At 30.2% G+C, this 16,146-nt stretch overlaps 1 protein-coding gene across 2 annotated transcripts; it reads left to right on the forward strand.

Moving 5' to 3' along the window:
- Nucleotides 1-3,881: 3,881 nt before the first annotated feature.
- LOC143064319 (homeobox protein Dlx1a-like) lies at nt 3,882-13,743 on the forward strand. Of its 2 annotated transcripts, none has more exons than XM_076237066.1 (3): nt 3,882-4,496; nt 5,716-5,924; nt 12,429-13,743. In XM_076237066.1, exons 1-3 carry the CDS (start codon nt 4,187-4,189, stop codon nt 12,867-12,869), a joined length of 960 nt encoding a protein of 319 aa, XP_076093181.1. In that variant the 5' UTR covers nt 3,882-4,186; the 3' UTR covers nt 12,870-13,743. The 2 variants fall into 2 exon arrangements, with proteins under 2 accessions (XP_076093181.1, XP_076093182.1); XM_076237067.1 differs by having other exon boundaries at nt 3,896-4,496; nt 5,746-5,924.
- Nucleotides 13,744-16,146: the final 2,403 nt, after the last annotated feature.

Here is a 16,146-nt window from a genome sequence, read left to right on the forward strand (position 1 = left end):
ATATCATAATGTATATAGTCTTCGTCAGAATTAAAGCCAAACAATGGGAGTTTTGCAATTTGAGTAAGCATTTTTGTCTTCCGTAAACGGGATTCGAAACTCTGCTTTTGTGACATAGTAACAACACCGCATGCACTATGTCCAGATTAAACTACTCAGCCAACTAGGCTTTAAAATATACCTTTCGTTAAACAATTATTGCCCCTCCTCGTCAGTTGTATTTGGAGTTGTAACATACTAAATGGTGTATATTGTAACAAGTAAAAGGGAAACCTAGAAGGTCAGCTGATTTTGTCTATCTCAAAGAATAAAAAACGATAAAAAAATAAACCGTACCAAAGCTTTAGACTGATCGAAGTTACTAAAGTGGGCGCAAGATTTATGTTACAACATTGAAACTTTGTCACTTTAACAGAGTTTGAGACATGTGATTAAATTAATTTTACATACGACTTACTTTTTTATGTACATTTTGATATAACTTAAAAGTTTAGATTCATAAACTTGAACACTATTTGTGCTTTTGAAAATGGGTAAATTCGCATTGGTGGTAATAAGAATAATACCTCAAATCATCCATTATAAACGAGGTATATAAGAGTCAATAAAAACCTTACAATTGCTGGTTTTATAAAACTTCGGAAATTGTGGCTTGCGATACATTGTTTATTCATAAGTCTAAACATATGATTATATTTTATTGAACATTCGGTGTCAAACCTTCAATCAAAATGTATTCATTGAAATATTATGTTCGAAATGAAATCACAAAAAACTAGCAACAAAGAACATGAAAAAAATTAGAAAAACTAGTTGCCACTTGTTCAAAGTTATTTTTTCGATTGAAATTTAATCAAATACTACGATCTGGTGTTTTATTTCAAAAACCATAAATCCGTAAACTATTAGAAATTACAATACTTGGTGTTTACTATCTTTTAATCGATTATCGATTAGATTTTAAACTGATACAAAAAAGTCAACATACAACACTGATAAAAATCAAAAAGTAAATAATTTATATTTTTGTAATAAAATGATTTTAAGCAACCATAACAGAAAGATGAAGTTTTTTTTAAAATGTATACACTATCTAGCATATTTTTTCTAAATGATAAATTTTTATCATTCAATTTTTCCTTTAAAAAATGATTCAATGATGAATTTTCCATAAAATTTCTTTTAAAGAATGACAAGGACAATATGTCAAAAACATATATATTCATATATGTATTGTTATAATCTAATTCTGCTTTTTTTTAATTCTGAGTGAGTGCACTTTGTAATTCTGTTTCTAAAAAATGCTTTTAAAAATTGATCGATGAATTGTATCTACACAAAAAAAAAAAAAAAAAAAAAAAAAAAACGATTTGAACAAATTAAGTAAAGATTTATTTTTGCATTTTAATGAAATAACTGAACAACAAATATAATTATAAAAATGATAACTTAGATGTGCCTTTTTAAAGCAATAATTTACTGAAAAGAAAGAAATTCATCATTGCCAAAGAATTGTGGGAATGGCACAGGCTTAAAAATTCACACCCTTTTTTTCTGATATTGCTGTGTAACTTGATGAAAAGTTACTGCATTTTTTTCATATTTTATTCATTTATTGAAAAGTTTATACCTGCCCATGTAATTTTTCCTTTATTTGATTAAAAATTTTATTAGGAAGTGCGCGAAAAAATGCTTATGGTTTACTTACAGAACATTTTCAATGTTCTACTCCTTATGAGTTTTTGATGTGATTGATATGGTAAAGCTCTGTTTCTATTACAAAATCATGTTTAACATATATAAGCAGCTCTTCCAAATGTTAGATTTTTGTGTACGGAATCGAGAATAGAAAATTGCGACAGATCTATGTATATTTTTAAATGATAACTTAAAAAAAAAATTCTACTAATTTTAACATATATATTTAACTTACATCTCTGAATTAGATGGAATGAATAATAAGTTTTACTTTAAAGTAATGTTGAACAATATACGTATTCTATTTTTCTATCATTTAATTTTCACCTCATAGGAATAGAGCTAAAATGAGCGTACGACAAGACATTCATAAGTATGGTTTCTTTCAACTATAATTTATATTAAGGGACACTATGGGAGTTGATTCGTTTTCTTGAATTATGTTGCATGCTATATCTTTTAACAAGCTTTATTCCTTATTTACTCTGCTTTCTCAATTTTTCAATTATCCAGTTTGCGTGTTTGCATTAATGCATCATCCGAAGTCCATTTGTAAAGCTGCACAATAAAGCAAATACACATAACCATATAATTTATCCAAACATTGGTAATTTATCCTCTATTCTAAATAATAATCCTCTCGGGTCTAGGAAAATAGTAGTTAAGCTTGTCTAAAACCGTGTTATTATCTGTATTTTTATTTTATAAATGTAATTCAAAAATAACAGGATTTTTAATAGATTATGACACTTTTTACGTTAATATCTTATTAAATAAACTCCTAAATATGTTATTATAAAACCGCTATGTAAATCGTCCCGGTGGATTCGAGTGTGATTGAGTTATCATTGAACCCGTTAATCACAGGTTATTACCGGGTAATTAGAAGACATTTACAAACCATTTTATGAAATGAAAATAGTCAAGTACCCAATTCAAGTATCACTTAAAAAACCGCTCGAGCGAAATACACAATATACGCCACATGAAAGAGCTAAAACAATATAAATTATTATTTAGAAATATTATGTTTATTTTTATTTAAATAAATAAATACCTAAGAGAGATAGAGAAAGTAGACAATACAAAACAAAATAGATGAACGGATAAATAAAATTTCAAATATTAACATGTTTTCATTTGATTTCAGAAAAACAAGTTTGAAATACGCATTAATTTTATGAACTACCCTTATAGTTATGGGTTAGACCAAAGTATCATTAATATATAATTAAACCTAACCATTGTTTGTGCATTTTCAAACAATGTAGAAGAGGCAATTTAACATTGTTTTGGATTTTAAACAAATACGTGATTGTCACAAGTTTTGAGATTTTTTGCTTGAAGAAAATTTTCTTTCATTTATTATATTTTCATAGTGCATTGATTCTTATCGCCGTTCAAAGATTAAATTATAAGGAATGCCTCTTTTTAATTTATAATACTAATTTTTTATTGTTCTTCGGTTATTGTTTCTAAAAAAAATATTTAAAAAGAAATTGCCAATTCAAATAAAAGAAATAACAGTTTTTATGTATAGAGATTTATGTATAAATATTTGAATTTTAAAAGATATAAACTATTACTATTATTTTTGTATCAATTCGTTTTCCCACGTTATTATAAGCGGCAAATAAATAAACTTTTAAATGAAACCGAGAGAAAAAACTCACAGGAAAAAAATATAAAGAAAGTTTGGTCAGGTATTGGCGCCTTAATTTTGTGAAAGGTGTCTGCGCCTGGTAGCAAAGTTTTTACACAATTATTTAAATATATGGTACGAAAATCCACGCTGAGAATTTTCAACAAAAAATGTCTTTGTAATTTTTTTATTCTTGCAATGAATTTGCTAAAGACAAAACAATGACTGTTAATTAAATTCTAAATCAAAAATACTTTTTACCTTTTCATTGATTTGATTAGCTATCTACCCGTGAAGTAAAGCCACTCAAGTGTAACCATTGTGTAAAATAACATGTGTATTTAACACTGCTTTCAAATTTAATTAACGTTGATTTTTGTTTGTTTAAACCATGAGTTTTTCTGACTTTCTTTATTAGAGTACTATTACTTCTAAATTACTCGACTGACTCGTGTATAAATGTCAACTCAGACGGAACGGACCAATCATATTCAATATTAACATAAATAGGCGGGGTTAACTACAGCTGATGAATAGACTAAATAAGTTTTGGGTCGTGTTCACAGATTTAAATACAAGGTTTATTCTGAAAGTAATAACATTTAATAGCGCTCTTGCATAGAGAATGAGAGTAGTTGATCACCGGGTATAGGACTATTTATCTAAAATTACCCTTAATAACTACAGTCAACATTACTGTGTACCGAACTTTGTTATTGATGCCAAGCTCATTTTGACAACTTGAAATCGAATTTCGATCACGAACATTGAACAACCATCAACAAATTTTTGAAGTTGTGTATCATATCCTGAAATCTGGATATTCACCAATATAACGATTATAAGATGTTGAATGTTGGTGGACCTGAGGGTCTCGACCAGGAAATGGGTGGCAAGTCAGCATTCATGGATCTACAACAACAGCAGGGTATGCCCCACGGAATGACTCACCCAGCATACCCTAACCGTTCTCTGTACCAAGGACATCCACATTCGGGACAACATGGAGACAGTATATTCTCTAATCCTCAACATGCACGATCACTTGGGTATCCATTTCATATGAACTCTATGTCACCCTCTGGGTATCAGCCACCTGCAGGTCATCCGTTTCCAATGCCACATTACCACCAAAGTCCTTCACCTCCAAGAGATGGTAAGTAAAACTTATGTTTGTATTTATTCTACAGTATTTTTTTCTCAATGCATAAAATGATTGTATGAAATCAATTGTATACATGACGAATCGGCCATGCCACTTTACGCCCACCGTATAGCGGTTATAGTAAAAGAACAGTGTTGTATTTTTGACATGTATGTTTCTCTTGTTTATTTCAAGGTTGTGTTTATAAAACGGTCTCTCCTTAAATCATGATCACATCTCAATAGAACGTTGTTGATCTTTTAACCATGAGTTTAAACAAAAGAAACGAACATGTCGGAAGTTTCTAATGAATACAACTATTTCACGACCAATGATCACAACATTAAAAAAAAGTCCTAGCAAAGGGTTTGATAATAGTATTTTCTCGACGAAAATTGAGAAATCAAACCTTTAGATTTTCCGATTTAAATAAAATTTTCAAAGTAATTAAACGACATCAAACGTAAAGATTTTAAGCGATAAACAAGAATCTTAAAGTATGTTTAATGTCGCAACTTTATTTTTTAAGGAAGATCATTGCAATATTTTTCTTTTCTATGATATTGAATGACGGAAAATAAATCATTTATTTCATTTATTTTTTTTAAATAAACATGTTTTAAAAATGGCAAAGAATAGCTTAAAAGGGCGAAAATGAGTGCATTTGTTAAATTGACACTATATATTGAAATGCAGTGTTAATATATCACAAAAATGAACATTGTAAAATTTGTGTGCCTTTACCTGTTTGGCACGGGACAATGAGTAAAATGGAAAACTGTCACAAATAATATTTCACTATTGCTACTTAAGACGAAGCTTATTTAAAATTTAGAAATAGTATCATACCCCATTGAAATTAATATATTAATTATAATGTTTTAATTGCAAACACTTGGAAAAATTTATAATGGAGTGTTTAAAATTTAATAAAGATGGATTCAAGGAGATATTGTTCAATTGGAAATCCTATCCTAGGTGTAAAATTTTAACAATTTCAATTTTGGGAATATAATGTATAAATAAAAACAAAAATCAGCACACAAACTCCCAGAAGCAAGATTTAGTTGAACAACTTTATATTTTAAATTTCTAAATATTTCCTTGTCAATGTTTTTATATCTCAAAATTGTAGTAAAATATCCTGTAATATTGATATTTTTATCTTATTTTTACTTTGTTTGATATTGTTTATTCCTTCATTTTATCTTAGCAACATTTCTGTTTATAGCAACTGAAGATTTATTTTTTATGTCTATAGACAAGTCTCAGATAGAGGAACTACGTATTAATGGAAAGGGTAAAAAGATGAGGAAACCCAGGACCATATACTCCAGTCTTCAGCTACAACAGTTAAACCGAAGATTTCAGAGAACGCAGTACCTTGCATTACCCGAGAGAGCAGAATTAGCAGCATCCCTCGGCCTAACACAAACTCAGGTTAGTGTTTCTGCTTTTGCTATATTATCAAACAAAATTATAGTTGAAGTTTTGAAATGATTTTGAAAAAAGTCTAGTGCTAATTATTAACTTTACAACAGACGAAAAAATATCTGGCTTACAATAAAGGTTTCAATGCTTGAAGAATATTTTTATTTATTTTATTGTAAAGTAATTTTTTTGTATCAAAATGTAAATTCAAAATATTTCTTCATTTACCTTATACGGAAATTGTTAGAAAATCCCACAAATAGTTTTCCTTAAAATATTTGTCCGAATAAATTCCATGTCTGAAAGTCGAATTCAATCTAATTATATTTCTGTAACTTTAGCACACCTTTTTTACTTTATAAGTTTCAGGCCCAAAATTTTCAACTGTAGCTGTTCTCCAAACTCCGATTTATATATCCAGCGTTTTGCCATCAATTTACTTAAATTCTACCGAAATTAAACAATTTTAGGGATGAAATTATCTTAATTAGGGTTCTAAGAACAGCATTTACCTGGGAAATTACCCTAAATAATCAGTTTAGACCCAAAGAAAATAATACATGATTATACACAATCAGCAAGCACGCTGATGCTTAAAATTTCATAATAATCTTTGATAAGATGCTGTAAACATAAAGTGGCTTATTTATTTGACAAGAAAAATACGCAGTGTAGGCCAAATTCTCCTTATTCCATGTTACAAAGTATCTGTTCGAACATATTTGTATTGATTTCATGGAGAAAAGTGGTGTTATTTTTTTTAATCATAAGGAAATTTAGTGAAATTATCTATTATTTTCTCTAATTGAATAAATCACATTTACGGTTGTGTTTAAAGAAAATGCTTATTATAAAGTAGTTATTGTTTTAAAATGAACGATAGCACTGACGATTAAATGATAGTTATTGTTGTAACTACAACGTGTAACATGCAAACTTTTTGCTTTTTGAATAAGAATTTCTAAAATTGTTATACTTTTACATCAACAAACAGAAAATCTAACAAAGCATTTTCAAGATTTTACATACTGCAGTTGTACGCAGACTACAAATGATTGCAAATTTATGAGCAAAGTTATCATAGTTAAGGCTGTCCGGTGTCGATTTCTTAACAAGAAACATTGGCTATTGTTTGTACATGTATACGGTTTTAGTTCATCTGTATTCCTGGAGTAGCACTATATGTACTTTTGTTTACTAAAATTTTATTCTTACTTAAACTTTCATTCTCTTTCAATATTATATTGTCAAATTTGAAAATGTTGACCTTACTGAGGATTGTATCAAAAGCAACAAAGTCTTTTCAAACAACTGTATAAATTTAAAAGGTCATTTGCCGAGTATCAATTAATTCACTTCTCATGGAATAGAAATCTAGTTGACATATCTTCCATCGTTGCCTCTGGCCATTAGTATGTAATTTCAATACGTATAGGTGTTTATCAATCTGTAATTACAAGATTACAATTATTAAAAGATAAAAAATACATGAAAAACAAACGAACGATCATAATCTTTCTTCGGGATTTTCAATTTATAATATTTTATTTGATTAACGGTTCCTCGGGCAAAGTTTCTATTGCTAAATACCCTTGTCTCATTGTAAGTATTCAGAGAAGGTACGAAATTAGCCGAAGGCCTGTCATGAATGCCAAATTGATTGACACTAAAACAAGGTAAATCGGAACAATAACCCTGATTGGTTCCGACTTTGGTTCTCCTGTTAACGGAAATGTTGCGTTAGTATTCATTTGTTTTGATTGGTCTTCAAAATTGAATGCATTTTTATCAGCTTTTATGCAATAAAATAATTCAGAAAACAGATTAAATGCAATTTTTTATCAGCATATATTTTGCGAAAAAAAAAATAATTCAGATTGCCTCAGATAGTTTCTTGACAAGTAACGGTTTCTTCCTCTTTACCTTCTTTGGCGTTTTTCTTCTTCAGAGAAATAAAATCTTGAAAATAAGCCTTTTCATTATGTTAAGAGACCAAATCTGATTGTATGCGGTCAATTAGCATTATCAAATCAATGAATCCCAATGGTCCAAAGAACACGCATTAGGAATTGCTGATATTGCCTTATATCGATAAATTAATTGGTATTATCAAAATATCTTGTTATAAGGCACCTCTCGACAGGGAAATACAGCAGGATGTTAACTATTTAGAATGTAGTTGGGGATTCCAATTGCTAACATGCGAAGACGTCACAGATTTGTAAAGACATATAAAAACAAAACAATACCGAGTCTAAATTTAAAAAATCTCATTCCGTATTGTTTTCCGGGATCCTTTTAAAGAATACCTTATTGTAATGTTATTTCGTTATTTAAGACTCTGATACCCCGAGATGTGCATTATTTTTTTTTTTATATATATTACATTCCTTATAATGAACATTTAAAACATTGGAGCAAAGAATGAATCACAACCATCTGAAAAAAACGAAATATTTTATTACTAGTTGAAATGTATTCAAATCATCCTGTGGTCCATTGATTAGAGGAAAGATATAAAATGTATAAGAGAAAATAAAACTATAAAACTTATTCATTGTAACTACATACTTAAGTGTGGGAAAATGTATCATGCTTTTGATTCAGAAAACGATCGGGTATAATATACCCGCAATGCCCCACATTATTTAATTTAGTACACAATCTAAAATATAGATGTGATACATCTTTAAAGAATTCAATTCAAACTAGAAGTGTTTGGGGTATCTTTGTGGGTGAAATATTAGCTTAACAAGATAGGCCTTTAAGGCCAGAAGACGGCCATGTTCACACTTGAAAAATGTGCATTAATATAAATCATGATATAAAGGAAAGAAAAGGTATGAAATTTAATTCCTGGGTATAAAATGTATATCATTTCACGAAAACAATTCACGTACGGAAATTAGTCGATTATTATTCAGATACTAGGGCCATAACTTGTCAGGTTTTAGGTTCTCGTTTTACGCCACACATTTTATTTTGATGTTCTAACTATCAAAAAATAAATAAAAGGAGATGTATGGTATGAAGTATACTGATAGACGTGAGCTTAATATAATTTACCTGGATAATTTTCTTCAATTATTTAGAAGCAAAAGCTTATTTGAAAACGGGTTAAAATACCGAATTATTGGTTTAACTGTAAGGGGGGGGGGAATATTTTACCACTTGTGGAAATGTTAAAACCCATATTTATTTCCCAGGGACCAGACCAGTGTTATACTCGTTTTCCCCCTTTTCTTTTTGTACCCTTTAAAACAACTGCTACAATATTATTTACGAAAAGATCGTTCCACCTTGTACTTTTGAATGTTACATTAGAAGATAAAAGCCATAGTTTTAACAGGTCAATTATTTTGTTTTCTTTTTAAAACAATTAGTTAAATGATTGATGTAAAGAAAACGTATTAATTTTCATTATTTAAGAAATGACGTTTTATGATAATAATCTATATTGTCAAAAGATTACCATTTGGTCAGGTTTTTGTGTGAGGCAAGAAATATAGCAAATTAATAAAATTCGATGAACTTTGGTTATTTCGCAATTGTTTATCATATCAGTCAAAAGAAACTGTATTCCATATGCTTTGGTTTACATTTCGAAGCAGTAAAGATTAGCTTGATGAAAAATTGCGTTAATTCATTTCGGTAAAAATCTGACACTTAAGGCATATGACATTAAAGGAAAACACAAACAAAAGTTTCTCATCTCGAATTACAAAAAATCTATTGAAAATCCACAATAATGATTTATGATTTTAATTATTTCACTTGGTTGATGAATTTCCCTGTCGGGACCTCAACGTAACTGACGACGGGGCGGTCCCCACATCACACAGGAAATGACTTCTCCCCTCCCACCCCAACGTTTTGTCAGTCGAGTGTCTGCCGTGTCAAGCTGGGAGAGCACAATGGAGAAATCATCGGTCTAATCTCTCTTTCCCATATTCTCCGTTTAATCTGTTATGTTCCTAAATAGCTTGTTAGTTTAAATCTTTACTTTAATGGCTGAACGATGAACTGCTTAAAATCAACAAGACGATCGTAAAATGTGTTCAATACATCCATTCTGCCTCGTCAAGCAGATGTAAAACCGTGGACGACCATCTGTAAAGACTTTAATAAATATGAACAACCATTTGTATTCAGGAAAATATCAAGTATAAAATCTGAAGGTCTACAGAATTATAAAGGGGAAGCAGGAACACAAATTTACTGTATTTGTGACCACCTAGACATCAAAATAATGCCAAAAGGATTGTGTTGTAAAAATACATTTTTGAAATTAAAATAAAATAACATATCAAATGCTGTCTTTTTTTTTTATCGGAATAATGTTTTTGTTGGCTGTTAAATCCCGATTATGATTAAATTCACATAAGAATAATAATTGTTTCCTCCAATGACTTGCATAATAATAGTATTCCGCTGATTAAATTCTCTTCCACAAAACTGTCAGTTACATTAATACTTTAAAAATAACAGTTAAATTAATTGAATTTATATTACAGTATCAAGCTGTTTATGATTAACAATTAATAAAATATAGTAAAAGGAAATATACGGACAATAAATAAGTTAATTAATTATTTGTAGAACTTATTTCCCTTGGAAGCATTTCCGGTTTCCAATATCTTAGCATGATTTTTGTCGAAATGGAAATAAATAACACATAGAAACATATGCTGTCTATATTTTAACAGATAGTTCTTAAATCAAAGTTAACACATTACATTCCTTTTATTACATTTTATGGCGTTAAGCTTCGATTGATTTTTTAATTAAAGCTTTTTTTCGTCATTTACAACTTCATGTGAAAGTTTAAATATAAATCTACCTGTGAAGTGAAATTCGTTTCATATCAGATTGTGGGAAGATAAATTTTGTCGAAGTCGTTGATTAAGAAGACATTAAAACTTTCCCCTTCAGCAAAATTCGCAGTTTTTGGATGACATTATTGTTATGTGCTTGTGGACCGAGTCAACGACATAATACCTGGAATTTTCTTATGACTATATACCCCTCGACTAAGCATGATAACATCGATTGATGTTTCTTTCCATTTTGTATTTTGACATGTATAAAATATACATCCTTAAGTGTAGAATAACGAAAGGCTTATCCTAATATATCAACTTTACTGTTACTTTTCCTTTACCAGATAACCCCTCGATTAGGAGTTAGGGCAGTTAGAATTTACTTCGACTTGTATATTTTTGAAAGACTCTTTTGGGTCACGTTGTATGGCTTACTTTAGTAAAGTTTTCTGATAGTATAAAAATTATCTTTTTATGCTATCAAATCCAACTTTTTTGGAAATTTGGTGTTAATGATTTGTACTTCGTGCTTGAAAAGTTTCTGAAAAAACAACTTGACCTCCAAGTACTTTATATGAAAATGGCCCGTATGCATGCTCATTTTTATGAATAATTCTCAATTGCTTATTAAGTTAGGGGGCAGATGAGAACGCTGAGAAAATTTGAAACTTTATATCATTGTCTATTTCTCTACTGAAATGTACAACTCTTCCTTCAAGCAGAATGTCTAAAGCAATTGTAAAACTAGTGACACGCCACGCCCACCCTATTTCTAATTCAAACTGTTTCAGATATAAAAGAAAATCACTCAAACTTAGAAAAAAGCTGTTTTGTTCGACGTCCTTAAGAAATCGTTTAGTAAAGAGGTCTCCTTTGATTTGCGTAAAGCAGTCGTATTTCAATGGTCTTTTATAATGTTAGTACAATGGACTCACAAATCAAACACTGCATATAAAGTGGATAGTCTTTTTTATGATTTTTTAGTTAATTGCAAATATTACTTAAAATTTGAGAACGTTATATTTTAAATGGTAAAAGTGAAACTTAATTTTCATTTAGAAATGATTTGAATACGTATTAAAAGCTCAAAAGTGGTGAAATAAATAGCAATTATCCATTTAATTATAAATATCATCTAATTTTACATTTCATTATATTATCTAATAAGCTTTGGTTTATGAGTACATTATCGCATTCTATATTAGGGACCATTTATTCGGATTTTTTTTTTTATGAAAGAAAACATAGCTTGCATCTACGATAAAATACATCTTGACCTTTTGCATTCCGAAGGTTCATGAATCAGATATTCTCTGCCCGAGTAACAACAGATGGCTACGTAAACATACAAATATTTATAGGAGGGTAAACAGTAACATTATAGTCCAGTAAAGGATGAAATACAAAGAAAATTTAATGGACCCTATAGGCAGTGGCTAGTCACACGTTACTGTTTACTGGAGGTGGTTGGGTGCATCGCACGCCGTTTAAACGATGCATAATTAATTATAAAGTTAAACTTGTTGACCTCGATTGAAAATTAATCTACTAGAAATTTGAGAAGGTTCAGTGATTGTTTCGTATATTAGTAGGAAATTTGAATCATTAAGACTAAGAAATGGCTTTTTCACGGTAAATGTTTACTTATGTTTAAATTTTGTTCGAAATTTTAAATATTTATTGTTCTTTCCAGGTCAAAATCTGGTTCCAAAACAGACGTTCAAAGTACAAGAAGATTATGAAGCAAACTGGACCAGTAACGAATCAAGTTGGGAACAATGTACAAACACCAGTGACGTCACCAAACCATCCTAATCGACAACCTTCACCAGACGCTCAGCATCCTTCCGATACGCCAGCACCTCACGTACAGCCAAACTCACAACAAAACGGACAATCGCATAACAATAATCAACATCCAATGATGTCATCACCATCATCATCTGTCAGTCCGCAGCCAACATGGGAAATGAATTCAGGTGCGCACCAGTCGTCTGCACCAAACTCATATATGCCAATGTCTACAATGTCGATGTCATCTATGCCAAGCATGGGACCGGGAATGGCAGCTATGTCTCATTATCATTCGTGGTACGCACAGCCACCAATGAATCAACAATCATGTTTAACATAAAATTGTCTCTAAAAAATGTTATTAATTTATTAATGTTATGTAACGACGAATGAGCTAGCCATATTTGGAACGTTGTCGTCGACGACCGGTGCCTGTGATACACATTAAATGTGGACATTTATCACTTGCTTAGTCTCGACAGTGTTCAGAAGATAAAGAGCGCGAGCTACACAGCGCGAGCTGGCCCGAATCAAAGGACGGTTAGCTGAAATGTGAATGTGCCAGTAGAAGTTACTTTAGTAAAAAAGGCATTGAATTTTCCTTGCCATGAATTGTATAAATGTGCAGTTGTATTTATATATTGGATAAGATTACCTCGCTAACAATTCAATTCAATTTCATAGGTGGAAATTGAAGTCGCTCAATAATTTCTTTATTGTGTATATGTTGTTTTGACATAAACTAACCATAACACATACAATATCATGGTCGCTTTCTTACAAAAAAACTATATTCCAAAAGGGGAAATTCTTATTATATAGAAATCGTAAGAATTCTCACCTCTAGTTAAAATAAAAAAGAATTCTCAGCTGTTTGGAGCTCTTTTATTGTTAAATAAAAAAAGTAAAACGTGAATTTAATGTTGATTTTTAACGTTTTAATTCAGTTCTTAGCGATCCATGATTTTTGTAAATGTACTTTTGTTTATTTTGCATTTATTGTTGATATTTAATATTCTCTATGAAGATAGTTATTAATTTTTATGTTTTAAAGATATGATTACCTTTACATTATTAAGCCTTATGTTTTCTTATTGTCAATGAAATCCAAATTTTATGTTTAATGCTTTCTTTTATCATAAAAGAAATTGCATTATGAAATGCATTTGATATTTAAAAAAAACTGTAAAGATGTTAATAAATTGAGCAAATACCATTTTAGTCGTTTTTAAAATATATTGAAACTCAATCTGAATGTATAACATAAGCCTTTGGTTTTGGCGTGGTTTCAGTTGTTCCGATTCTGTTATATAAGTCTGGTTTACTCGACCTATATAGTCCATAAACATTTACGGTTGCGTCACTTTAAAAAAGGAAGATATGGCATGCTTGCTAATGAGACACTTATTCACAAAATACCAAAAAAGTATATGTAAGCCTCTTGATATTCAACAATGAGGAAAAAAATACCGTTCATAGTAAGTTATAAAAGGTCACGACATGTCAAATGTAAAACAATGCCCTTTTACTATTTGATACTTTAAAAAGAAAACAATATATTGTGGTTGAATGGCACCAATAGGTGGTAGATGATTAGGATAGAGAGTAACGGTTACACCTCTATGTTTGGATTTGAATAATATCAGATCTGTTTAGTGAACGAGACAGCAATTAAAAACTAAAATATACATCTGAATGGTCGCCATACATTTTCTCTTTCAAACAAACACTCACATCAAATTGCCAACAGTTTCAAATTTTTTTTCGAATGAATTGAACAGAGACACCTTAAATATCAGACAACCATACCAAAATGTGAATAATGAGACATTTGACTGGAAGCAAAGGGAAGATGGGGGTCATTTGTTTTTTTTTAGCAAACAGTCGCTGTCACACTTCACTCCAAACGATTAAGAGTTGAATATTTTGTACGGTGTTGTCTATTTTGACTTGCAGTGTCCTTTGGTTGTGTGTCGTTGTGTTGCTTCCTCATTGGCTTCTCCTTTTATTGGTAAAATACAGACTCGTATTTAAAAAAGCAAACTGAAAATATAAAATATGTCCTTAAACTCGTGTATCGACCATTTTATTTCAATGCACATGTCTTTCATATTTACAACTTCATTAATAACTTGTATTTCAATGCCCAAAGATATGTCCTAGAACCCAAGATTAATTATATCATGATTTGTGCAAATGAGATGTCATACATACCATTAAACGCGGGGAAGTTTGATATACATGGAAATATAGCATGATTTTGTAAGAAAAACAAACGACATTTTTATGTTAAGAGAAAGAAGATACAAAGCGAGCAATAAAAACTCCATCTGATTGACATATAGTTCATTTGCTCACAAGCAAAGCGTCGGAACGAGATCTATATTTTAATGAGATTGTAAATAACAGAGTCGAAGAAATACACCTAACCATGACTTAAAATAAAACGACAAAAGACTGTAGTCAACAAAACACCACACTGAAAACTAAAGATTGAGCAAAACGAACACTTAAAACCTGGGTCGAACTCAGGTTATCGAGAATGGTTGCTTCCTGCTCCAGAAGTGGCACCCGTCGTGTTGTTCTTATGAATAACGAAAGCTGGCGGTTTTTACTATTTGTCATTGAAGTTAATCATAACTTTCTGCTTCTCTCCATTTTACTGATACATATAGACAAATTAAGCATTGATTTCTTCTACATTTTTTGTTTATCGATAAGCGATTTCTTGGGACTTCTGGCTAGTGAAATGTGAAGTTGTTTAACTCGAGGATCAAAAGTGGCTTAAATCGTCTCCTTGTATTTCGCTACATAGTGATGAATACTGAATAGTTCAATAGCGTGCAACTTGAATATAAACAAAGTTACATACATTTTGCAATACCAAGATTTTATACATTTTGTGAATAACACATCAAGCTGGTTTATACGGGAAGATAAACAACTGAAAGACTGGGTTTGTCAAAGCACTTAAAACTTGCATAAAACCTCTTTTCATAGTAAAAATCTGCTGTACTTCAGTGGAAAGGAAACTACTGAAATTCTAAACATCAAACAAAACACAAAGAACAAAACAAGAACCAATCTTAAAAACAAAACAAAATGAACAAAAAAACAAAACACTATGAACAGAACAAGAACCAATCTTAAAAACAAAACACAATGAACAGAACAAGAACCAATCTTAAAAACAAAACACAATGAACAGAACAAGAACCAATCTTAAAAACAAAACACAATGAACAGAACAAGAACCAATCTTAAAAACAAAATAACAAAAGCCAAATAAAACAAAGTAGCAATCAAAACAAAAGTAAAAACAAATAATCAAATTTAAACAATAATTAAGAAAAAAACATAAATAAAGCAACAAAACGACATACAAAAAAAAGCAAACCAAAAGCAAACACAAATAAACCAAACAAACAAACAACCAAAAACAATAATAAAGGAAAAACTGAAACAAAGAAATAACAATGAAACCTACAAATTAAAACATATGTCGAAATGTATAAACTCAATGTTTGTTAAAAAAAAAACAAACATGCAAGGTACGTGTACACGGATACATGCTGTCTTTCTAAAATCTAACATTTAATGGGTGAATCTGAAAAACC

Source organism: Mytilus galloprovincialis, chromosome 2 (assembly GCF_965363235.1).
Source record: "Mytilus galloprovincialis chromosome 2, xbMytGall1.hap1.1, whole genome shotgun sequence".
In the NCBI taxonomy this organism is placed as follows: domain Eukaryota; kingdom Metazoa; phylum Mollusca; class Bivalvia; order Mytilida; family Mytilidae; genus Mytilus; species Mytilus galloprovincialis.